The 25,955-nt window shown below is 45.1% G+C and overlaps 3 protein-coding genes across 3 annotated transcripts; 2 read left to right on the plus strand and 1 right to left on the minus strand.

Annotated features, from left to right (window-relative positions):
* Positions 1–9,484: 9,484 nt before the first annotated feature.
* LOC307115165 (uncharacterized protein) lies at positions 9,485–10,579 on the minus strand (the record flags this gene model as incomplete). Its single annotated transcript, XM_079798222.1, has 1 exon — positions 9,485–10,579. The coding sequence occupies one exon, from the start codon at positions 10,577–10,579 to the stop codon at positions 9,905–9,907; it is 675 nt and encodes a 224-aa protein (XP_079654348.1). The 3' UTR covers positions 9,485–9,904.
* A 3,139-nt stretch (positions 10,580–13,718) lies between these two features.
* Positions 13,719–19,318, plus strand: LOC307115418 (uncharacterized protein; the record flags this gene model as incomplete). Its single annotated transcript, XM_079798639.1, has 3 exons — positions 13,719–14,505; positions 16,029–16,119; positions 18,501–19,318. The coding sequence occupies 3 exons, from the start codon at positions 13,719–13,721 to the stop codon at positions 18,967–18,969; spliced, it is 1,347 nt and encodes a 448-aa protein (XP_079654765.1). The 3' UTR covers positions 18,970–19,318.
* A 4,264-nt stretch (positions 19,319–23,582) lies between these two features.
* Positions 23,583–24,375, plus strand: LOC307115419 (uncharacterized protein; the record flags this gene model as incomplete). The annotated part of the gene is made up of 1 exon (XM_079798640.1): positions 23,583–24,375. The coding sequence occupies one exon, from the start codon at positions 23,583–23,585 to the stop codon at positions 23,949–23,951; it is 369 nt and encodes a 122-aa protein (XP_079654766.1). The 3' UTR covers positions 23,952–24,375.
* Positions 24,376–25,955: the final 1,580 nt, after the last annotated feature.

Raw genomic sequence — 25,955 nt, forward strand, 5'->3', positions numbered from 1 at the left:
CGTGCAATAGACCTTCATTCACCTGGCTGCCTGCACCAGTTTTCTGCCAGCACCAGGGACCCAGGCCTTGGCTGTGGCCACCGCCTTCTGCCTTTTTCAGGGTTGGGGCTTGGCCCCGGGCGGTGGCCTTGGGCTCCCCGCACCCAGCGTCCCTGCTACTGATCACAGGAGCCTACCCCAGTGGTTTCCTGCGATCGGTGCAGGCTCCCCGCTGGTGCCCAAGGCCCGGAAAGCCTCGGCCCCTGGGACCCCCGGGAGGGGCGGGAGGGGCAGGACCACGCCCTCCCAGGTGGCCGATGGACCCCCGGACCCCGGGAGGGGCGGGAGGGGCGGGAGGGGCCCGGACACGCCCCCCTAGGTGGCCGATCGCCCCAGGCACCCCCAGGAGCAGCGGCATGGGTCCGGCCACGCCCCCGCAGGGTGCTGATGGGCCCGGCCACGCCCCCCGGGGTGCCAATCGCCCCAGGCACCCCAGGGAGCGGCGGCATGGGCCCAGCCAAGCCCCCTGGGGTGCCGATGGGCCCGGCCACGCCCCCCGGGGTGCCGATCGCTTCAGGCACCCCCGGGAGCAGCGGCATGGGTCCGGCCACGCCCCCCCGGGGTGCCTATGGGCCCGGCCACGCCCCCCCAGGGTGCCGATGGCCCCAGGCACCCCGGGGAGTGGCGGCATGGGCCCGGCCACGCCCCCCCGGGGTTCCGATGGGCCCGGCCACGCCCCCCCGAGGTGCCGATTGCCCCAGGCACCCCCGGAAGCGGCGGCATGGGCCCGGCCACTTGGCACCGCCATCTTGAACTTCTCAACGGTGGATATGCCACCCGGAGTCCCGCCCCCAGCCTCCTGCTGGCCCAATCGTGGGCATAGCGGAGGTGCGGTCAATTTGCATGTTTCTCTATTATAAGGTAAGATATATATATATATATAATGTAAAATTATGAAATTTACTTTTTTCCTTTATTATTGCTTTTAAGAATACTTCAGGTATATGGCTCTTTACTTTGAGTTCAGGTTAGCCATAGTGTTTCTCCCCTAGCAAACTCCTGATGCCTTGAGAACCTGCAGAAAAGACTATTACGTAGCTCTGCCCCAAGATGTCTGCCTAATTGTCCCTCTAGTACATCTCTCATCCAGGGTCTCAGCTTGATTGGGAATCAAGTGCTTATTGTTATTGGGTAAAGTGAGAAGTTGCCACTGGAAATGAGACATGTTTTGGCAATTGTCACTGAATTCAGTCTATATTTCTGCACTCTCTTTATAAGGTATTATGAGAGTCTTTTTCAAATTGCCCTGTGGAAATCCACATTCATTTTCTACTAAGTTTCTTCGATCAACTAATCTAGCAAAAATAAAAAGTTAAAGCATTTGCCATGACTTGGTCTAAGACTTAGACTAAGTGGTCCCATGTTGTCTTTCTAGGGAATCGCAAAGGGTCTTTTGAGCAATCCATTCTAGAATATTTTTCTGACGTGAGGTCAAACTTACAGGTGTATGATTTGCAGAAACTTGAACATGGAATGGCGTTTGCTTGTCTGGACACATTCGGCATCTCTCGTTCTCTAAGATTCCTCACTGATGTGTGTTTTACTTCTGCTCTGGGACATAAAGTGCAAGAATCTGAATGAGGCTCAAGAGCTTGGTTTTTATCATGCCCTTATCTTGGGTAAGGAAAGTTTTTGTCTAGAACGAGGGTCTGAAGGCTTTCTGGCCAGGGAAAGGCTATAATCCTGAACCAGGGACAATAAAGGAGACGTGACAATAAAGGAGGCATGATGCACGCATGCTTTCCTTATCGGCTTTACACTCTCTACTTAAAGTAGGCTTCCTTGAGTTATGTTTTGGGCATGAGGAAGAGTCTGACAGGGGTCCATTCTGGTGCTGTTAGTTAAGGTTCCTGAGAGGAGAAGGCCCGGGAGAGCCAACGCAGGATTCAACCTCTCGTAGAAAAGGCCTCTAACGGAGAGGTTTCCCCAGGGTCAGAAAGGGCTGGGATTGGGGAGAGACTGCTGTGCCTGTCTCAGCAGTGGGCAGGGCCTGCCCTCTAGGACCCAGTTTCCATTAATATTTGTAAACGGACCCAGTGCTGCTACACTCTTCCTGAGCTTCCCATCAATTCTGGGCCACACGGCGGCTGGAGAAAAAGGATGAGAGTGACCTGACTTGTGGGTTTGATTCACGAGTCTGGCTGAAGCCAAGGAGCAGTGGAGCCTTCCTGGGCAGCGCAGACAGGACTGGAGGTTCCGAGGCACTGAAGGAAAAGTGGAAGGAGTGGAAGAAATGAAGGTGGAGGCTGATTAAAAGTGGAAGGAGTGGATAAAACGAAGACGGAGGCTGATTCCCTGAAATTAACCTCTATTCTTTCCCTAACAGTCTCACATTGCACAGGAGTGCCTAATCTAGAGGCTGACCTTCATGTTTGATCCATATCATAACAAGTGTGTAACTCATGGGAGGGAGGAAAGGAATATGATGGGTGTGAACAAAGACACACACAAAAAAATGAGTAATGCAATATTCTGATGGTAACTCCACATCCCTGATAAAATTTGTTTTTGGAAGAGAACGATAAACAAGTCCAGCCATCCAAAAATACAATTAGAAATATCATAAATAACCAAAAGATATTATGGTAGGAATGAACCAAAACATAGATTTCATGATAGATGCTAACGATGCAATAGTATAAGTGAGGATGCATAAGTGGGGCCTACAGCGAGATGCCACCCAACACTTGGAATCTACACTAAAAAGGACCAAAATTCAATTATGTAAAGAAAACTTGGAGGAATTGATTCAGATCTGGTTGAAGATATAGGCAATGTGAAACTTAACCGAGGATGTTGGCGTCACGGAAACTCGGCGTGAAGACATCGCTGAGGCAAACGTTGGCCATGCCCCTGCCAAGCACTGCACAGGGGAGATGAAGAGTTAGTCGCAGGACTGTGAGTTTTCAAGTTCCATTGGTGAGGACTATTGTGAAAGAAATGTGCCAAATGCCATCTGACATTAGTTCCTTTAACTTCCAGTGCAAATTCCGTGCTCGTGTGGTAGCTCAGGAGTTCCTTTTACAGTCAATTCTCCTGTAAGTTCCTAAGTAGGCGTCCTCGCTTTATGGGCTTGGCTAACGTGAGTCTGCTCCAAGAGGTGGCTTCCTCCTTGATGTGTAAACAAAAATCAGGTCCAGGGTCACGATCAAGGCTGTGAGTTCTGCCCTGAATGCCTTTCGGAAGACAGCTTCCCTCACTCTCCCCCCTCTTCAAGGGAATGCCTAGTCCCATGATAGCGTGTACGTTTTCTTTAAAGCAGAAGTTATGTGAATGCTTTTGGACTTCGGAGAATGATAACATGCCAGTAAGCAATCAACTAAGTAATGATGGGGTAAGGCAGAGTGCTCAGGGCCCTCAAAGAATCTCAGGCATGGCAGGAATCCTGATAAAAACCTCTGAGTGGCTGTCAGTTCCGATGCTCGAATGCCTCGTAATAATAAAAAAAAAAAAATGCATATACCCAGGGTGGTCCAGTTTCTCCACATTTCAGGTCATACTCATTCTCAGCCCGCTGCACTTTTCCTCCATCAGAAGCATCTATGCTACAGTCAGAATGGCATTTCCAGGCACTTCCGGACTCGTATTAGCCCCGCCCTCTATGTCGGTGCCCTTTGCTAGGAAGCCCCATTCCTTTTCCTCTGAACATGGCCATTACCCTCCGGCTCTGTAGGACGCAGCACTTCCCTGACTGGTTGTCACGGATTTTAAGATGGTGGCGGAGACTGAAGAGAAGAGTCCTACTAAGAATTTGCTTTTTAAGATTCTGGCCACTTTTCCAAGGCTGAGTTCATGAGTTTATGTCAGGATAGATGAGGTAGACCAGCAGCTGGCACACTGCGCTACAGGAAAAAGGAAGAACCAAATCCAAGTGAAGCAGGCTCCACTCCACTCAGCAGCTTCGCAATTTAACAAGATAATTAACAGAATGTTTGGTTGGCAGCAAACCTGGGGGAGTGAGATTATTGGCACATTTGACTGACAGGTCTATCATTACGGAGAAAATGCCAATTTGTTTCCTAAAGGGACTATACAAATTTATACCACCCTCCACCCCACCCCCAACATGCAAGAGCTTCAGTAGTTTCACATCCGCCCTAAATTTTTGATATGGTCAGACTTTTACATTGTTTTTCAATATAGTGGTGTAAATTGGAATTTTGAGTTTTAAAAAATATATATTTTTTATTGATTTCAGGGAGGAAGAGATAGAAATATCAATAATGAGAGAGAATTAAAAAAAATGAGAAAGAATCATTGATCGGCTGACGCCTGCATGCCACACACTGGGGATGGAACCCACAACTGGGGCATGTGCCCTGACCAGAAATCGAACCATGACCTCCTGGTTCATAGGTCGATGCTCAACCACTGAGTTATGCTGGCCAGGCAGAATCTTGAGGTTTTTGAATTGTATTTTTCTCAATTACTTACGATTTTGAGTATTGTTTTTAACATTTATTGGCTATATATGTTTCCTCTAAATAAAATTCCTAGCTACATCTTTTACCCACTTCTCTATTGAGTGGTTCATGGGTACTGGCTGTGGGAGCTATGTTGTAGAGACAAGTCCTTTGCCTCTGTGTGTCCCAGTCAATACCATGTGAGACAGAAGAACTGGACACACAGCATGGGCGGCAGCAAGGCTGGCAGCAGCTGGACACCCAGCATGGGTGAGCCCATGAACTCATGAGAAATGGTAAATAGTTGTTGTTTTCAGTGATAAATAGTTTGTAACAAAGCAACAGATAATTAAAATAATATAAAACTCTGTTTTATTCATATCCTAAGGCCCAAGTTTTCTTTCATATTATTATTGAATTTTGGTATCATTTTAAGCTTATCAATCTTCCCAGAGTTGTATCTATTTTGTTCAGTTTTGAAAAGGATAAACTTTTGGTTTTGTTGAATTCACTATATATATTTTTTAATTTCTGTTTTATTAATTTCTACTCTTTTTTTGTTTAAGTATTCGTTTTCTTCTGTGTAGTTTGGGGGCAATGCTATTGCTTTTCTCTTAACTTCTTAAGATGGGGCATTTAACTCATTAATTTTGAGGTTTTCTTCTCTTCTTATATAAATACTTAAACATATAAATCATCCTCAAAGCATTGTTTTTTTGTTGCATCCCATGAGTTTTGATGTCACACTTATTATTATCCAATTCTACACATTTAGATAACTCCTCTGTACTACAGATTTTACTGCTGTGTTTTGTACATTTATCCACTTCTCCCACCCATCTTAGCTCTGTATGGCCCAACCAGAAAGGGGTGCTACTGGCATCTAGTGGGTAGAAGCCAGGATGCTGCCAAACACTCCTCCATGGTCACAACAGGGCACCTTCACCCAGCCAACAAAGAATTATCTGGCCCAAATTAATATCTTGCTGGTGCTCAGTCCCACAACATTTTCTAATTTTTTTGAGATTAAAACTTAAGTATCATTGAGCAGAAGCAAAAGATACAGTCTTGGGTCTGAGTCTGTCCAAATCAGCTGTCTAACATGACCCTGTGAAACATTCTCATATGAAGAATGGAGATAATTGTTTTGGGGAGACTACATGAAGCTCAGAATGGATCATGCATATGATGTGCAACATGTGTGTAAATCCTTCCATCAGGATGCTGTACAATAAAAGCAAACGCAATATGGAATGCACAGAATTTATTAAGATATAGAGGTACAACTTCCCGTATCCAGGGAGCCAACTCAGAGTGAGCATGAAAGAAGAAAGCAGGATTACGGGAACCAGGAGTGCACGGGAAAAGAAAACAGGATTGAGAAGATTTTCAGCAGTTGCAGAAAACCTATGTAACAGTTACAAGAATTCCTTTTTCCAAGTCACACAGAGGGAGAGGGTGAAGACCTTGACTACAGAGTCAAAGCAGAGACCAGAGCTCCGTATCGAGGATGCACGAAGCTGACACATGTTCCACCCACACGGGAGGAAGCTGATTGGGGACGTCCTCTGCTCTCCATCCAGCTGATTGGGAAGCTTGTATCAGGCCCATGAGTCACAGAAATCAAGGTAGAGCATGCGGGTTGCCAGCCAAGTTGAGGAAGTAAATTTGTGTCCAAAATGGCGAGTCAGTTAACAGGTGTTGTGTGAACATGGTGGTTCCTTGGTGAGGTGATCAGCAGCAGGAAGGCTGGCAGCAGCTGGACACACAGCAGGGGCGGCAGCAGCAGCTGGGCCGGCAGCAGGTGGTTCTACAGCAGGTGGTCTGACACCAGGTTGGACAGCAGCAAGGCTGGCAGCAGCTGGACCCACAGCAGGGGCGGCAGCAAGGCTGGCAGCAGCTGGACACACAGCAGGGGCGGCAGCAAGGCTGGCAGCAGCTGGACACACAGCAGGGGCGGCAGCAAGGCTGGCAGCAGCTGGACACACAGCAGGGGCGGCAGCAAGGCTGGCAGCAGCTGGACACACAGCATGGGCGGCAGCAAGGCTGGCAGCAGCTAGACCCACAGCATGGGCGGCAGCAAGGCTGGCAGCAGCTGGACACACAGCATGGGCGGCAGCAAGGCTGGCAGCAGGTAGACCCACAGCTGGACCCACAGCAGGTGGGCCTGCAGCAGGTGGGCTGGCAGCAAGGGGAGCAGCACATGGTGTCAGGTGTAGGTGAGTTTGTGTTCAGAGGTGAGTTTCTCAGATGCTGAGGACTCCCCTTCTATCCTGGGGCTTTTAAACGCTCTCCCACCCAATGTGGACCAATGAGCAGAACTTTCCTTGTTGTTGTTATTGTTTTCCATAGTCAGTGGGGAATTGTAAAAAAGGAAGTTATTCTCTAAATGTTTTAATGAGTAGCAGATATGTTTCTTAATATGTTTCTTCATTGAGAATTACTCAAACTTTTCAGATAAAAGGATGTCAGCATTGTTCTTGCTTTGTTCATAATCTAGTCATAAGATACAGTTCCTGATCACCTCATTAGGTTCAGTACACTTTCCCTCCTCAGTTATTTTTAAATTGAATTTATTGGGATGATATTGGTTTGTAAAACCATACAGGTTTGAAGTGTTCAACTCAACGAAACATCATCTGCACATTGCCTCATGTACCCTCCGCCCCAGTGTCTTCCAGTCTCCATTTTCCCTCTTTTACACTTTGGGGCCATTATTAAGTGAACAAGAGTTACTTAAACACAAGCACTGCAATACCAAGGCAGTTGACCTAATACCTGAGACAGCTACTAAGTGACTTACAGTGAGTAGGGTATACAGTATGGATTTACTTGACAAAGGGAGGATTCACTACCCAGGTGGAATGGAGCAGGACAGTGTGAGATTTCACCATGCTACTCAGAATGGCGTGCAACTTAAAACTTATGAATTGTTTATTTCTGGAATTTTCCATTTACTATTTTCAGACCATGGGTGACTGTGGGTAACTAAAACTACAGAAAGCAAAACTTCAGATTCAAGGGGGGGACTACTGTATACTGAAAAGTGTATAAAACATACATGTATAATGTAATAAATAATTATGAAGCAAGCATCTATCTATCCCAACACCCAAGTCAAACAAAAGAACATTGCTGTCACCAAGAGGGCCCTGGATGTGTCTTCTCTTGACCACATCGCTCTCCTTCTCCCCTGATTCTTACTGTCCTGATTCTTAAAGTAATCTTTTCACTGATGTTCTTTCTTTACAGTTTTACCACCTAGGTATGCATTCTAATCATTATAGTTTCATTTTACTTGTTTTTTAATTTTATATAAGTGGGATCTTCATCTATGTATTGTGTGTTTTTATTCTCTCACTCAATACTATGTAAGAGTTGTGGTAGGCAGCCTCTAAGGTGGCCCAGTGATTTCTACCTCTTGGTGTTCATGGTCTTATGTAATTCCCTCCCTGTGAGTAACATGCTTCTAACCAACTGCCTCTGGCAACATCAGGCGATTAAGTTAAACAAGACTGACTTTCATCTTGCTAGCCGACTTTCTCTCGCCCTCACAGGCTTTGAGAAAGTGAGCGGCGCTGAGAGAGAAGTATGTGGCAAGACACTAAGGACAGTCTCCATTCGACAACCAGCGGGGAACTGAGGCTCTCACTCCAATGGCCCTCGAGGACTGGAATCCTGTCAACAACTACATCCGTGAACTTGGAAGTGGATTCTTCTCCAGCTAAGAGTTGAGATGAGATGCCAGTGCCAGCTAACACCTTGACTGCAGCCTTATGACTCATTAAGGAATGGAGAGCCCAGCTCAGCCGTACTGGGATTCCTGATGCACGAAAACTATGGGACAGTAAATGAGTCTCGTTTTCAGCTGCTAACATTTGAGGTATTATTAGCTAACAATAGATAACTAGTACAGATTTATCTAGTACCACACTACACAGAGATGAGGATGAAGGGATCAATGGGTGCAGAGAAGTTAATAGGCTAGAATAGATCTAGTCACAAGGCCAGGAAACCCAACCAGCTGAATAAGCTCCCTAGGAGGACTCAGGGGTGCCCTCTGTAATAAGGTAATAAGGAATGAACAGGTAGAGAGGTCTATTCTCTAAGGTTGGAGCTCGTGGTAGGGAATATTGTCACAGAACTTAGTTCCCAAGGAGCAATGAGAATGAGAATGTCCTTAGAGTAGCAGAGGCCAGCTGGCAGCATTTAAGGGTAAGAGTAATATGGGTATAAATATGTGATGGAAAGCACATTTGGGCCGACAACTGGGGTGAAGTGCTGTGTGACCCACAGGCTGAGGTCAGTGATCCCAATGGGAAATTATGACCCCTTACCCAGTTTCCAGGCTGAGCCAGTTCTCAGATCTACAACCCACTGACTCATTGAAGGTGAGGCCAGTCCTCCAAGACCAAGGACCACAGCAAGTGTATGTAGCATTGATCACTCCAGTCCTTTCCCAAAGGAATCCACAGCCATCTACTCAGGGGACACTGGAACACCCCTATTGGACGTTGTTGGTTACTGCATCTGAGTTGACACTGACAGTTGGCAACCATTCATAATGCATGTTTAAAAGGTGTTAAAGGACACTAGTAATTACATTTGGAATACTGGTGCCTTAGATTGGGTGCCCTCAGGAACAGACCCCCAAACTGGGGTTTGAGATCTAGTAGTTTATTTGGAAGATCATCCTAAAAGGCACTGAAGGGAACCTGGGAAGTGATCTGGGGAAGGGACGAAGGGCAGTGCAGGATGATGGAATGAGCAGCTTACTCCTGTGGGCAGCTGGGCGCCATTCCACCAAGGACCTCTAGAGACTGGTGCTCCTTGCCCCCACCTGAGAGGAAAGAGCTAGAGTATGCATCCACTGCACCTATCACTGGTCGAGCACTGCTTCTACACACTTGGACCCCCGGCCTGCCTAGAGCTGGCTCCTTCATCCGGAGAAAGTCCACAGGCCGACAGATCCAAGTGTTTGCTGTACGAAACCATCTTCCTATATTAAAACAAGGATGCTGACGGCATGGAGGGGGGCATCCTGAAATCACCTCCTGTCCTCTGCTCTCTGCAGAGAAGGACAGAACAATTGACAGCTAAGGATGGCAAGTCAAGAGGAACAATGATCAGACACGATACTCTAATATTTGTATGCCTGGGAAATTCAGATTTATTTAAGATTTAGGGACATCTCCATATGAGAAAAGATCACCGGGAAGAAATATATCAATTGGGATAACATGTTGGCTGAAAGTTTCAGAGAAAATTCAAACTTTGTGTTCATTTGGGAGACAGGTAGTAACATGCTCTGGGGGAGAGAGGGAGCAATATATTTGGAGGCCAAGGTCAGTTTAAGAATCAGTTGGAACTGAGTTTTGACAATTGGCCCCTCATGACTCAGATCAGTTAAACTACATCAAGAAGACTGGCTGACGAAAACCAGTGGGCACAGGTCAGGGCAGTCAGCAGCAGGAACCACTAGAGCAGACTGGGCGGCAGCAGGTGGTCTGGCAGCAGGTGGGGCGGCAGCAGGTGGTCTGGCAGCAGGTGGGGCGGCAGCAGGTGGTCTTACAACAGATGGTCGGGCAGCAGCTAGGGCGGCAGCAGCTGGAGCCACAGCAGGAGCCACAGCAGGTGGGGCGGCAGCAGCTAGAGATGTAGCAGGTTGGCCTGCAGCATCTGGAACCACAGCAGGGGCGGCAGCAGCTGGAACCACAGCAGGGGCGGCAGCAGCTGGAACCACAGCAGGGGCGGCAGCAGCTGGAACCACAGCAGGGGCGGCAGCAGCTGGAGCCACAGCAGGAGCCACAGCAGGTGGGGCGGCAGCAGGTGGTCTGGCAGCAGCTGGGGCGGCAGCAGCTGGAGCCACAGCAGGGGCGGCAGCAGCTGGAACCACAGCAGGGGCGGCAGCAGCTGGAACCACAGCAGGGGCGGCAGCAGCTGGAGCCACAGCAGGTGGGGCGGCAGCAGCTGGAACCACAGCAGGGGCGGCAGCAGCTGGAGCCACAGCAGGAGCCACAGCAGGTGGGGCGGCAGCAGGTGGTCTGGCAGCAGCTGGGGCGGCAGCAGGTCTCCTGGCAGCAGCCTTGGCCACAGCCCTGGTCAGAGCAGACGGATCCACAGCAGGAGTTGACCATGGTGTCGGAGGGTGGAGGTTCGGAGTGAGTTTTCAGGAAGGTGGGTTGGAAGGTTTGGAAGTCCGCTTGCCCCAGGTCCCCTTTTATACCCTGCTAAGGGCTGCTGTCATCAGAAGCTGTGCTCTTTCCTTGTCCTTGTTTGTCCTAATTAACAGGTGATTATGAAATTAGCCAGGTGTGTTTTCCTGGCTAACCTTTTCAAGATGGATGGAAAACATCGTTTCCTTTTCCTGGTGGGTTAGCATTCCTCACTTCAGCTCTTCCTGGATCATCTCTTATGTGTCTTTCTTGCTTCATCTTCCTTAAAGAAAGCTGTCACGTGATTTATGCATTTACATCATGTATGTGTGTCTCATGTTGCACAGCCCAACATGTCTCCCTTTGGGTGATAATAAGCCACATTCTTTTTGGTGACTTGGGGGGATACAGCTGCATTTTAGTTTGATGTCTCATTCGTTGTGGGTCAGGTGGGCAGAGAAGTGTTTAATGTGAATCAGGGCATTGCTGGCATGAGAATAAGACTTAGGGTATTTCCTCTCCCCACTGTGAATCAGGGACCACTTTCTAGACTTTCAGATGGGAAATAAGTAACTGGTGTATCAGGAAAAAATAAGTCATGAAATTTTGATGTTTCTTCCTTTCCCTCAGCTTTATTGAGGAATACATAATATACAAAATATTACACATCTAATGTATACATTTTGATGCATTTGGACTTATGCATATACCATAATACCATTTCCATAATTAAGGTACTAAATATATCCATCACCTCAAAAATATTTTTTTCTGTCTCCTTCATTTTTTTGTGTGTGTGGTAAGAACATTAACCTAAGATTTACCTTCTTAACAAGATTTTAAGTGTACCATACTATATTGTCAACTATAGCCACAACGTTGTACAGCAGACCTGTAGATGTTATTTGCCTTGTATAACTGTAATTTTATACCCATTGAACAACAGCTAACCATTTCCTACTACACCAGCCTCTGCAAACCAAAATTTTATTCTATCCTTTTGTGTATTTAATATTTCAAATAAGTGGATTCATGCAGTAAATTGTCCTTCTGTGACCGATTTATTTCACTTAGTATATCTTCCAGGCCCATCCATGTTATCACAACTGGCAGGATTTCCTTTCTTTTTTCAAAAACCATTTCCATTCTCAATAATATTCATGTTCATAATGTATCAGAGCTAGCATTCAGTGTGCAATTCAGGGTGTCATGGCAGAAAGTGGTTGGCAATGAGTGTGAACTTATACTGAGGTTACTATCACGTGGGAAAAACTTTTGTGTTTTTCATTCTAAACTGCTTTCAATCTCTGCTGAGAGATGTGTAGGGGTTATTTGTAGACCAGCAGTTCTCAATCTTTTTTTTCACCTGGTACCAGCAGTAACATTTTTGATGCTGTTATACCTGGGGTAGAGGTTCTGAGGGTGAATACAACATTAGGGTGTATGGCTAGTTAATAAATACTCCCAAGAAGTTTAGGTATACTTACTGCTCCCCAAATCAGGTGCCGTGTATTGGATTAGTAACGACTCTCTCAGAGCTAAGACAGGCTGTGACTTTCATCTTAGATTTAGTCTCCTGTGCAAGGATGTCTAAAGCTTTTTGAACTTGAATCCATTGAAGGGGCCCTTCATAGGTGAATGATGGAACACAAAAACCGTGATACACCACGGAAAAAGCTATTGATACGAAGAACAACATGCATGATTTCAAGGGAAGGATGCTGAGTGTGAAAAACCAATCACCAGAGGTTACACACTGTAAGATTCCATTTGTAGAACATGCTTGAAATAAAATTATAGAGGTGGAGAACAGAGTAGTGGTAGGCAGGGGTGTCGGATGATGAGTGGGAGGGAGTAGGTGTGGCTACAAAGATAGAGCCTTATGGAGAAGGGCAGTTCTGTATCTTGAGATGGTGGTTACACAAATCCATACAGTACATATGACTATACTGCATAGAAACACACACACACACACACACACACACACACACACACACACACACACACTCTCACTCACAAGTGCATGTAATACAGGTGAAATCTGAGGCAGTTCTGGGGATTGTACTGTGTCAGTTAGTTTTTGAGTTTTGAGATGTTCTATAATTACTTAAGATGTGACCATTTGTTTTTTTTGCTATTGACTTATATAAGTTCTTCATATATTTTAGAAGTTAGCCCAGCATCAACTATACAATTTGCAAATATTTGCTCCCATTCAGTAGGTTATCTTTTTATTTTGCTGATGCTTTCCTTTGCTATATAGAAGCTTTTTAGTTTGCTGTAGTTTCACTTTTTTAGTTTTCTTGCCATTGTGTTGGTGTCAACTCCAAAAACTTATTGCCAAGATCTATGTGAATGAGTTTACTGCCTATGTTTTCTTCTAGGAATTTTATAGTTTCAGAGCTTACATTCAAGTATTTGAGTCATTTTGAGTTAATTTTTGCATATGGTGTAAGATAGTGGCCCAGTTTTATTCCTCCGCAGGTGGCTTCACTGTTTTCCCAATACCATTTAGTGAAAAGACTGACCTTTCCCCATAGTGTATTCTTGGCTCCTTTGTCATAAATTAGTTGACCATATATATTTGGGTTTAATTCTCGGCTCTCTGTTCTGTTCCTTGGATCTATGTGTCTGTTTACTGTTTTTATTACTATAGCTTTGTAATATAGTTTGAAATCAGAGAGCATGGTGCCTCCAGATTTGATCTTCTTTCTCAAGATGGCTTTTGCTATCCTTGTCATCCCATATAAATTTTAGGATTGTGGTTTTTTTTCTATTTCTGACATGGGAAATTTCATGGGATTGCACTGAATCTATAGATTGCTTTCAGTAGTATGCTGATGATGTGACTACCTTTTATCTATAAAAGTTTCTATGAGTTATTCTCAATTAAGGAACACATTAAACACCAATTTTCTAAAGATTCATATCACTTAGGGAACAACTTCCTCCTTGATAATTTCCCTGTGATTACCAAAACAACATAAACAAAAATAAGGAAAGTACTACTGATTGGTCCCAACATTGGGGGCCCAGTGTATAAAAACCCCAGAAGAGAAGAAGTCCTCAGAATCTGAGAAACTCACCTGTGAACACAAACTCACCGTCTACACCTGACACCATGTGCTGTTCCCCTTGCTGCCAGCCCACCTGCTGTGGATCCAGCTGTTGTGGATCCAGCTGTTGTGGATCTAGCTGTTGCCGGCCCAGCTGCTGCTGCCGCCCATGCTGTGTGTCCAGCTGCTGCCAGCCTTGCTGCCGCCCCTGCTGTGTGAGCAGCTGCTGCCAGCCTTGCTGCCGCCCATGCTGTGGGTCTAGCTGCTGCCAGCCTTGCTGCCGCCCATGCTGTGGGTCCAGCTGCTGTCAGCCTTGCTGCCGCCCATGCTGTGTGTCCAGCTGCTGCCAGCCTTGCTGCCGCCCATGCTGTGGGTCCAGCTGCTGCCAGCCTTGCTGCCGCCCATGCTGTGGATCTAGCTGCTGCCAGCCTTGCTGCCGCCCCTGCTGTGTGTCCAGCTGCTGCCAGCCTTGCTGCCGCCCCTGCTGTGTGTCTAGCTGCTGCCAGCCTTGCTGCCGCCCATGCTGTGGGTCTAGCTGCTGCCAGCCTTGCTGCCGCCCATGCTGTGGGTCTAGCTGCTGCCAGCCTTGCTGCCGCCCATGCTGTGTGTCCAGCTGCTGCCAGCCTTGCTGCCGCCCATGCTGTGGATATAGCTGCTGCCAGCCTTGCTGCCGCCCCTGCTGTGGGTCTAGCTGCTGCCAGCCTTGCTGCCGCCCCTGCTGTGGGTCCAGCTGCTGCCAGCCTTGCTGCCGCCCAACCTGGTGTCAGACCACCTGCTGTAGAACCACCTGCTGCCGGCCCAGCTGCTGCTGCCGCCCTTGCTGTGTGTCCAGCTGCTGCCAGCCTTCCTGCTGCTGATCATCTTGTCAGAAAACCACCATCTGAGCATAACATCTTCAGCTGACTGACTTGCCATTTTGGAGACTTGTTCACTTTCTAGACTTAGTAACCAGCATGCTTGACCATAATTTTCTGTGACTCATTTGCCTGATACAAGCTTCTGAATCAGCCTGATGGGGTGCACAGGACGCCCCTGATCCTCTCCCTCCCGGGTGGGTGGATCATGTGCCGGCTTCCTGCATCCTCGATATGGAGCTCTGCTTTGAGTCTGTAGTCAAGGTCTTCACCCTCTCCCTCTGTGTGACTTAGTAAAACAAATTCTTATAATTTTTAAAAGGTTTTGCAACTGATAAATAATCCTCATAATCGTATGTTCTTTATCAATGTAGTCATGCTTCTTGTAACAGGCTTTCTTTTTTTATGATCACTTTGAACTGTATTCCTAAATGCAGGAGTCTTACCTTTGTTTCTTAATAAATTCTAAAGCATAATTCATCCATATTGTGTTTTATTTATTGCACTGAATTCCTGACATAGGGATTTAAATACATACTGCATACTATATGCATTATCCCTTCTGAGCATCAGAACAGCCCCCACAAGAAGTATCTCTGCTTTTAGGGGGGAACCCCCGTTAATTGATTAAGGTCACGTAGCTAAGACTGGACTGACTCAGATCCAGGAGAGTCTTACATCCCAAGGAAGCCTCCGGTTAATGTTGTCACTGGGCATGCACACACTCCGCAAATCCCCACATTCCTGATGTACTTCTCCCTGCTCTCTACCTTTCATGCTAAGTGTCCCTCACCAAATAGGAACTGCATTCTCTTCCTGCGACTCTACTCACATGAAAGTCCAAACTGACCAGATGATCGTTCTGACCTAGACTATGTCCCTGACAAAAATGTGCTCTCACAGGAGTAGAAGCTTCAGTCCAGGAGGGCCTGCAGCCGTGGTGGGATGGGAAGCACAGATTCCCACATGTGTCACTGGTGGTTAACGTGAGAAGATTCACTCTGACTTCCGCCCAACCTGTGTGTACTCCCATTGGAGGACATATGCAGTCCTACGCTAATGATATAATAACGGCCGTTGCGTTAAGGTACAGTCCACATCCAGAAGACAATATATCAATCCTGTATGTTGTCACCTCTATGGTGGTATCTTTGCTGCACATCTAAGAGACCACTCCAATTTTTTACCAGGCCAAAAATTTCTCTGTCACGTGATGTATGGTAGGACAAGTAGATCCATGGTTATGTGCCTATTGTTGACCTTGCTCATCATAGAGTGGGTCCCTTGGTCCAAAGTGATGCTATTCAGGATCCTATGACAATAATACTGTAAGCTGGTGGATAGCACTGCAGACAGGGAAGACAATTCTTTTTGCCAAACGTGCAATCATAGTAAGGAAGGATTGCCTTTTCAGTGTGGAAGTGATCCGAGGTGGAACACTTGGGTCCATCTGGGGTGGTTAGTTTTCATAAATGATGCTATCGATACCGACTCACCTCTTGTCTCGACTTCCGACAACAGCACATCCAGCAGAGGCAGCTGTGGGGAGAGGGAACCTGTGCTGTGGGTCCACACCTGCCACCATGGCTACTTCGTTCATGCCCCTGTGCAAGTACTGGTGCACCCGAGGACATGGACGAAGTGAATTATACCAACTTGTACTTGTCCAGAGCTTCCTAAGTGGTGGATGCTCTCTGGGGAGCATTGATGGGGCACACAAAGAGGAAGCACCTTCTGCTGACACACCATCTCCATGGGCATGATTCTTCTCCGAATGTCTTTATCTTCCAATCATGCTTCTTCCAGGGATGAGATAAATCAATCAGGCCTTTCACCCTTTGCAAGTAGCCAATAAACATCGTTTTCTGAGGCCATCGCCCACCCCTCATACAAAATTACACACACACACACACACACACACACACACACACACACACAACCATTGTACTAATCACAGTTCTTTTCATTGGGAATATTTCCTCTTTCCACTGACTTTGCAAACCAAAAGTTTTTCATCTGTTGCAGTAAAAATTCTCCATCTGGCATAAAAGCTGCCATTGGGGCCATCAATCACTGAAGTTTAGGTAGTCCATGTTCATACATTATAATCAAGCAGGGTTTGAAGGAGTCAAATGGAATTGTGCTGAAAATTACCACCCATGTATTTTTTAGTCATTGAGATGAGCACTAAACTCTCCATGGATGTGCCATGATTTCTCATTAATACCTTGGTTTTAATGTTTATAATTTGTAAACGGAGGTTAGTTTACATTAACTCAGGGATTCAAAGATTACTGAAAGAGACACTATCTTAGATTATTGAGGAAGAGAAGAAAAACTATTCTCTATAAATAAGGGTGATGAATACATGTTTTCTGTAACATCCCTTGAAAAATATAAGAATTGGGGTCTCTTAAAAAGGTATCTGACTACAGACAATCTGAACCAGTAATATAGGGGGGAAAGAGAAAGAAAACACTTCTAGATTAATCCACCGGCAGACATATATGTAAGATGGTAGCTGAAAAATGAAGATATATTTGTAAGAGATCACACAGTATATTGAGAAACAATTCACGAGTCGGGGTAAGTGTATTCTATCTTTACCCCCAAAACATATAGCTAGTGAGTGCCAGAACAGGAATTGGGGACTCTTCCATATGAGTTTAATTCCCTTAACCAAAATATGTTGCATTCTACTTTCACAACAGAAAGCTTATGGCTTAGGATAAAACAAGAGGTAAATAGATGCACAATCTTGGTGGCAATTTAGTATAGAAAATGGATAAGGCAAACTAGAAGCACCTTACAAAACGGCATAGTCACAAGTAATAAGAATGATAAGATATGGCCATATACTGTACAGGATAAGGATATCTCATTCCACTAAACCAGAATCCGATAACATCTAGAATATTTTGAGAAACAATTCTGAACTTCATCTTACACATCAAGCTCCATTTTCAAGGTTAGTGACAAGAGCCTTGGGGGGAAATGCACATCATAAAATTCATGCAGTCAACAGGGAAATGCTGTCCTTTGTCAGAAAGCATCCCACGAGGTGGGGAAACGCATGCCAGAGATCAGAGTGAAGGGAATGTGATGCTGCGGCAGGCCTACCAGGAGACCAGGTGTCTAATGAGAGGAGGAGCTTCTCTGCAATGCCATCTGACTGTCTGGTCACAAGGATCCCGATGAGCAAGAGATGCAGGAGGCCCGGGAGGGTGGACGCTCAGATAAGGAAGCTGAGTCTCACAATCATCACATAAAGACAAAGTAGCCAATTCTATATTATTTCATTCATGTAAAGTTTAAGAACAGCCTCAACTCATGACCTTTGGGGATGAGTGAGCGCTATAATTTGCAGGGGATGGGGGTGAGATTCTATCTCTCAACCAGGGTGACATGGCTGTGTTCACTTTGAGATCTTTTATCAAGTTGAAAATTAATAACAATTTACCAAGTTGGAAGTTGTATATTTGAGCGCTTTTTAAGATGAATGTTAAGCCATAAAAACTTTTGAACATGTTCATACTCAAAGATACTTCAGGTATCATCTTTCCTGACCTAATTACTACATTAACGACAAAAATGAAAGACAGTGTGCAGTCACCTAAATGACTCTGCAGTAAGCAGACTGGGCATAAACTCACCAACCACTGCGACCTGCCCAGGCAGCAGGCACTCTATGGGTCAGAGGACCCACCCGATTATGAAGCAGGAACATGCTGATAATGTGACCATTTCGTATTTATCCATAACAAGGTTCCTATGAGTTATTCTCAGTTAAAAAACAGATTACGAACTTATTTGGAAGAGATTAATTACATTTAGGGAACAACTTCCTCTTCAAAATTTCCCAAGTGACAACACTAAAAGTGCAAATAAGAAGAAGGAAAACCCTGGCCATTGGTGCCCACATTTTGGGCCTCGGGTATAAAAGCTCCAGAAAGGAAGGAGTCGTCAGAGTCTGAGAAACTCACCTCTGAACAGGAACTCACCCTCCACACCTGACACCATGTGCTGCTCCCCTTGCTGCCAGCCCACCTGCTGCAGGCCCACCTGCTGTGGGTCCAGTTGTGGGTCCTGCTGCTGCCAGCCTTGCTGCCGCCCATGCTGTGTGTCCAGCTGCTGCCAGCCTTGCTGCCGCCCATGCTGTGTGTCCAGCTGCTGCCAGCCTTGCTGCCGCCCCTGCTGTGTGTCCAGCTGCTGCCAGCCTTGCTGCCGCCCTTGCTGTGTGTCCAGCTGCCGCCAGCCTTGCTGTTGTAGCACTCCCTGCTGCCAGCCCAGCTGCTGTGGGTCCAGCTGCTGTGGACAATCCTGTGGTGGGTCCAGCTGCTGCCAGCCTTGCTGCCGCCCAACCTGCTGTCAGACCACCTGCTGGAGAACCACTTGCTGCCGGCCCAGCTGCTGCTGCCGCCCTTGCTGTGTGTCCAGCTGCTGCCAGCCTTCATGTTGCTGATTGTCTTCCCCAAGAACCACCAACTGGAAATAGCACCCTCTGTGAACTGATTTGCCATGTGGACAATTTCACTTCCTGGACTTCGAAGACAACCAGCATACCACCACCACCACCATTTCTGTTATGCATCAGCCTACTCAGAGGCTTGTGATGCAGTGTAGAGGATTTCACTCGGTTCTCTCTCTCCCATGCTATGGATCATTTGCCAGCTTCCTGCATCCTCGATATGGAGTCATGTTCTTGCTTTGACTCCTAAGTCAGAATCTCTTGCTTCTTCTAAGTAATTCTTCTTCATAACTTTTTAATAGGTTTCTGCAATTGATCAATATCTTCATAATCATATATGCATAGTTTCTATCCTATTTCTTCTTTTCACAATCACTTTGTAACCTCTCCCTGGATGCAGGGAATCTTACACATTCCTTAATAAAATCGGTACCTCTTAAATCCCATATTGTGTTTTCATTTACTGTACAGTATTCCTGACATAGGATGTCATATACCTATTGCATACCGTGTGCAGCATCCAACTAGAGCTGCAAAACGGACCTCCATGAATTATTATCCACAGTTTTAGATGAGAAAACCTCATTGCGTGATGTCCTGTAGCTAATAATGGACAGACTGAGATCCAGGATGGGGTCATCTGTTCCTGCTCAAGGGCACCGCTCACAGGTCAATACAAGTAGCAATGACACTGAGTGCTGAGGTCTAGTAAGAGTGCAATTACTTTTCTACCTCAACAGCGGCAGGAGTAATCCCTTGCATATACATATGACATTGTTTACAACATTCCTCCCATGTCAGGTCCCTGCAGCTACATGCTAGGGCAGCAGGGACAGCATCTGCAGCTCTCGTGAGTGCAGGGAGCCTTTCCCATCTCAGGCGCTGTGCAGCCACTCATGCAATCCCTCTGGCCACTCACCACTTTATTTAACATATTATGGAAAGTCCTAGCCAGAGCAATTAGTAAAAATAGGTGTTTTTAAAACAAAAGCATCCAAATTGGGCATGAGGAAGTAAAACTGACTCTATTTGCAGTTGAAGTAATATTACATATATTTTTTAAAACCTAAAGATGATTCAGAAAACTTTTAGAACTAATCAATAAATTCAGAAAGTTACAGGTTACAAATCAATATGTGTTTTTATATACTAGTAATAAATTATCAGAAAGAGGAATTAAGATAATTTCATTTATATTTGCATAAAATGAACAAAATAACTAGGAATAAATATAACCAAGAATGTGAAAGACCTTTACCCTGAAAACTAAAGATATATATGAAAGAAACTGAAGACCACACAGACAATCGAAAATATATTCTATGCTCGTGGATTGGAAGAATTAATATTGTTAAGTGTCCAAACTACTCAAAACAATATTCAGATCCAGTACTATCCCTATTAAAATTGCAATGGCATTTTTCACAGAAATAAAAATATATTAAAATGTACATGGAATCCCAAATAGCTCTGATTAGCCAAAGCATTCCTGATAAACAGAAGCTGGAGGCATCTTGCTCCCTGATTTCAAACTATATTACACACTTATAGTAATCAAAACAGTATGGTACTAGCATAAAAATAGACACATATGAATGGAACAAAACACAAGGCCTAGAAATAAACCCTCAAGTAATGGTCAATATATTTATGACAAAGGAGCCAAGAATACAAAATGGGAAAGGGACAATCTTTTCAACAAATGGTGTTGAAATAAAACTAGGCACTCACATTGCAAAGGAGTGTTACTGAATCACTATCTTATAGCATACACATAAATTAACTCAAAATGGATTAAAGACTGAAATGTAAGACTGGAAACCACAGAATTCCTGTATAAATGCATAGGCGATAAGTTCCTTGACATGGGTCTTGCCAATGTTTTTTTGGATATGACACCAAAAGCAAAGACAGCAAAATAAACAAGTGGAACTACATCAAACGAAAAAGCGTCTGCATAGCAAAGGAAACCATCAACAAAACGAAAAGACAAACTACTGAAAGAGAGAAAATATTTCAAATCATACATCTAATAAGGGTTAATATCCAAAATACATAGAGAACTCATAAAACTCCATAGCAAAATGAAGACAAAACTCCCAAACCCATAAAACATTAAATTAAAAAATAGAGGATCTGAGTAAATATTTTGCCAAAGAAGACATACAGATGGCCAAGAGGTACACAAAAAGGTGCTCCACATCACTAATATCAGGGAAATGCAAATTCAAACCACAATGAGATATCACTTCATACCTGTTACAAGGATAATAAACAAAAAGACAAGACCTCACAAGTGTTGGTGAGGATGTGGAGAAAAGAAATACCTTGTGCACTGTTGGTGGAAATTTAAATTGGCTAAATTGGCATAGCCACTGTGGAAAATAGTGTGGATGTTCCTCAAAAATTAAAAATAGAACTGCCTAATGACTCAGCAGTGCCACTTCTGGATATTTATCTGAAAAAAAGCCCCACTAACTTGAAAAGATATGTGCATCAACAATGTTCATTGCAGCATTATTTATAATACCCAAGATATGAACACAACCTGCATATCCATCACACACACCCTCCCCCCCGAATATTATTCAGCCACAAAAAAGAAGTACATCTTTTCATCTATCACAACATAAACCTAGAAGGCATTATGCTAAGTGAGACGAGTCAGACAAAGACAAATAACATATGACCTCTCTTATATCTGTAATCTAGAAAAAAACACACAACAACATTGGTGGTAGCCAGTGGTGGGGATTGCAGGTTGGGCAAGATGGGTGAAGGGGGTCAAAAGATATAAACTTCAGTTATGAAAGAAATGAGTCAGGGGAATGTAATGTACAGCATGATGACTACAGTTAAAAATAATGTATCACATATTTGAAAGTTGCTAAAAGAGTGGATCTTTAATATGTGTGTTTTTTTTTTATTTCAGAGATGAAGGAAGAGGGAGAGAGAGACAAAAACATCCATTATGAGAGAGAATCATCAATTGGCTGCCTCCTGTACCTCCCCGCCCACTGGGGATTGAGTCTGCAACCAGGGCATGTGCTCTGACCAGGAATCGAACTGTGACCTCCTGGTTCATGTGTCCACATTCAACCACGGAGCCACACTGGCTTGGCAAGAGAGTAGATTTTAAATGTTTTTATCACAAGAAAATTAGTAACTATGCATGCTGGAAAACGTTCACTAGACTGATTGTGCTGATCATTTTGCAAATATCAATTCATAATGTTCTACACCTGAAAGTAATAAAATTTGTCAAGTATACCTTCAATAATAAAGAGGTAATATGCAAATTGACCCTCAAACCCTCACACAAGATGGCCACCCCCATGTGGTCAAAGATGGCCACCACAAAATGGCTGGCAGGGGAGGGTAGTTGTGGGCAATCAGGCCAGCAGGGGAGGGCAGTTAGGGGCGACCAGGCCAGCAGGGGAGGGCAGTTGGGGGCGACAAGGCCTGCAGGGGAGGGAGGGCAGTTGGGGGGTCCCAGACTGAAGAGGATATAGGCTGGGTTGAGGGACATGCCCTCCCTCCCCCAGTGTACGAATTTCACACACTGGGCCTCTAGTACCTCAATAAAAAATAAGCTGAGATACATAAAAGTAGAACTCATAAGGCTCAAAAAATCAGAAAGAGCAGGAGACAGTGTTGGTAGTGAAATGCAGAAACACTGTCCTAGCCTTCCTATCCTGTTGACTCTGTGCTTTCCCTATGACATGGAAATTCCACTCTGGCATATGTACCTAGAAGAGAGAAAATGGGGCAGAAACACATTCTAAAATGTATGTGATAACTTTCTACGTTTGTTGAAAAGTATAAATATACATACTCAAATTTCCCTTGGCCATCATTTTATCACAAATTTGGCCTCAATTTATGAAAGAAAGTATGTGCAACTTGAGAGGTATCACCTGAGATCCTGATTCAGCTAGAAAACAAAGATGCAGCATGAATGGCTTGATGCTCTGAAAACTAGTGGACTGATTCTGCCTCTATTCTCCTGTCTGGGTGCTGATTTACATATGAAAAACAGTGGGCCAAGGACCCAAGAGTCTCTGGCAGTACTGGGAAACACATTTCTAGTAGGAGGCCTTGGACACATACAGGCTGGAGCCTTGAACCCACTTTTCTGGGAGATCGGACTTAGACTCAAGAGGGCTTCATTAATCACAAAACCCATCAACTCCTGATCACTCAGGGCACCTCCCAATCTAAATATGGCCAAAGGAACAACACTGAGAAGAGACCACTATCCTGATCTTCTTCAAACCAGCAGGAAGTAATACAAGACCAGATGATGTCACATGACCAGAAATGTTGCTGGGGATGATTCCTGATTGTCCCATTTCTGGGAAAGATTCTTAAGTAGTATTCCCAATTAAGGAGAAGATCAAACGGTAATTGACAGAACCCTCAAAACACAAGGGGAACAACTTCCTCCTTGACAATTCCACAGTAATTACCAAAACAACAAAGAGGAAAGTCCTGCTTATTGGTCCCAACATTGGGGGTCCAGAGTATAAAAGCCCCCAAAGAGAAGACACCATCAGAATCTGAGAAACTCACCTCTGAACAGAAGCCCACCCTCCACACCTGACACCATGTGCTGCTCCCCTTGCTGCCAGCCCACCTGCTACAGGACCACCTGCAGAACCACCTGCTGGAGGCCCACCTGCTGTGGGTCCAGTTGTGGGTCCTGCTGCTGCCAGCCTTGCTGCCGCCCAACCTGCTGCCGCCCTTGCTGTGTGAGCAGCTGCTGCCAGCCTTGCTGCTGTAGCACTCCCTGCTGCCAGCCCAGCTGCTGTGGGTCCAGCTGTGGCGGGTCCTGCTGCTGCTCACCCTGCTGCCAGCAAGTGTGCTGCTGTCCCGTGAATGTCTGCAGAACCTGCTACCACCCCACCTGTTGCTGCGTGCCTGGATGCATAAGCTATGGCTGTGGATCCAGCTGCTGCCAACCTTGCTGCTGCTGAGCACCTTGCCAGACAACCACCATCTGCACACATAACATCTGTGAACTGACTTGCCATTATGGAAACAAAATGGACCTTCTGGACTTTGTTGACAACCATAATTTCTGTGACTCATCTGCCTGTTTAAAGAATCAACTTGATGGAGTGCAGAGGACTTCTCTCAGTTCTCTTCCTCCCGGGTATGTGGATCTTGCCCCAGCTTTGTGCATCCTCGATATGCAGTCATGGTCTTGGCTTTGACTCTGAAGTCAGGACCAATGGCTCCCTCTAAACAACTTAGTCAACTAATCTTCATATTTAATTAATAGGTGTCTGTAACTGAATAATAACCCTCATCATCACAATTCCTTGCAATGTACTGATGATTCTTATATGAGACTTTCTTCCTTCGGGATCACATTGAATTGTCTTACTAGATGCAGGACTCTTCTCTATGTGTTTCTTAATAAAGTCTATACCATAAGCCATCCATATTGTGTGTGATTTATTGTACAGCATTCCTGATTTAAATACATATTGCATACTATATGCATCATTCATTTTGAGCATCATAACAGCCTCCACAATTATTATCTACAATTTCAGAAAAAGATCAAATTCATTGCGTAATGTCACAAGCTAATCATAATGACCAGACTCAGATCCAGGACTAGGACTTCTGTTCCTGCTCAAGACACTGACATTTACATGTCAAAGATGTAGAGGTCAGAGCCTCGGGTTACAATACCCTTGGTAAGCTGTGGTGTTGTCATTGCTCAGATGAGGTTGTCATGGGCACGTACACACCATGAGACACCCCAGTAAATTCCCACATTCCAGACGTACTTCTCGCTGCTCTCTACATGTTCGTGGTAATTATCACTCACCAAATAGGAACTGCTTTCGCTGCCTGCAACTCTACTGCTATGAAGAGTCTAACCTGACCAGATGATAGCTGTAACATTAGATTATGTTCCTGACAAAATGTGCTTGTGTAGGAGTAAAGCTACCAATCCAGAAAAGCCAAAAGGCATGATGCGATAGGAAGCCCAGATTACGAAGTATATCACAGGAGCTTAAAGTGAGAAGGTTGCTTTTACTTGTACCCGTTGCTTCTGAATCCATGGACACTAACCTTTATGGATACATATAGTACTACATATATGTTAACCTAACAATGGTTATTGGGTCAAAATATATACCACATTTAGAAGGCAATACATCACTCCTACAGGTTGTCACTCTATGGTGGTGTCTTTGCTGCACACCTAGAACACCATTACAATTTTTTAATCAGGCCAGTAATTTCTCTGTCATGTGATGTAAGGTAGGGCAACTACTAGTAGATCCATGGTTATATGCCTATTGTTGACCTTGTTCTTTATAAAGTGGATCCCTGAATCAAAAATGTTGCTGTCCAGCATCCTATAACAATATAGTGTAATCTGCTAGATAGGACTGCAGACAAGGAAGCTAATTCCACACGCCAAACATGCAATCTTAGAAAGGAAGAACTGCTGTCTTTCCAATGTGGAAGTTGTATAATGTGGAACATTGGCTCTGTGTGGGTGAATACTTTCAAGGTGGATATTACAGATAAGGATTCAACACCATTCTCTGCTTATGACAACAGCACATAGAGCAGAGGAGCCGTGGGGAGAGGAAGTCCTTGCTGTTGGTCCACACAAAGCCTCTGTCCCTTCCTCCATGGCTACTTTGCTCATGCGCCCTGTGCAAGTGTTGGTGCACCTGAGAAGGGACACAGGCTGAACTGTATCAAACTCATAGTTGTCCAGTGTCTCCTAAATGGTAGATACTCTCTGGGGGGTTGGGCATTGAGGTGGGACAGAATGTGGAAACACTTTCTGTCCACAGACCATCTCCCTCTACATGATGCTTCTCCAAATGCCTATAGTCTAACCTTGCTCCTTCCAGGATTCAGACGATCAGTCAAGCCTTTCACCACTTGCAAATAGCCATTTACATCGTTCCATCAGGTTGGTTTTTTTGTTTGTTTGTTTTTGC

The sequence above is a fragment of the Cnephaeus nilssonii genome (genome assembly GCF_951640355.1).
Source record: "Cnephaeus nilssonii genome assembly, chromosome: 19".
NCBI lineage: Eukaryota > Metazoa > Chordata > Mammalia > Chiroptera > Vespertilionidae > Cnephaeus > Cnephaeus nilssonii.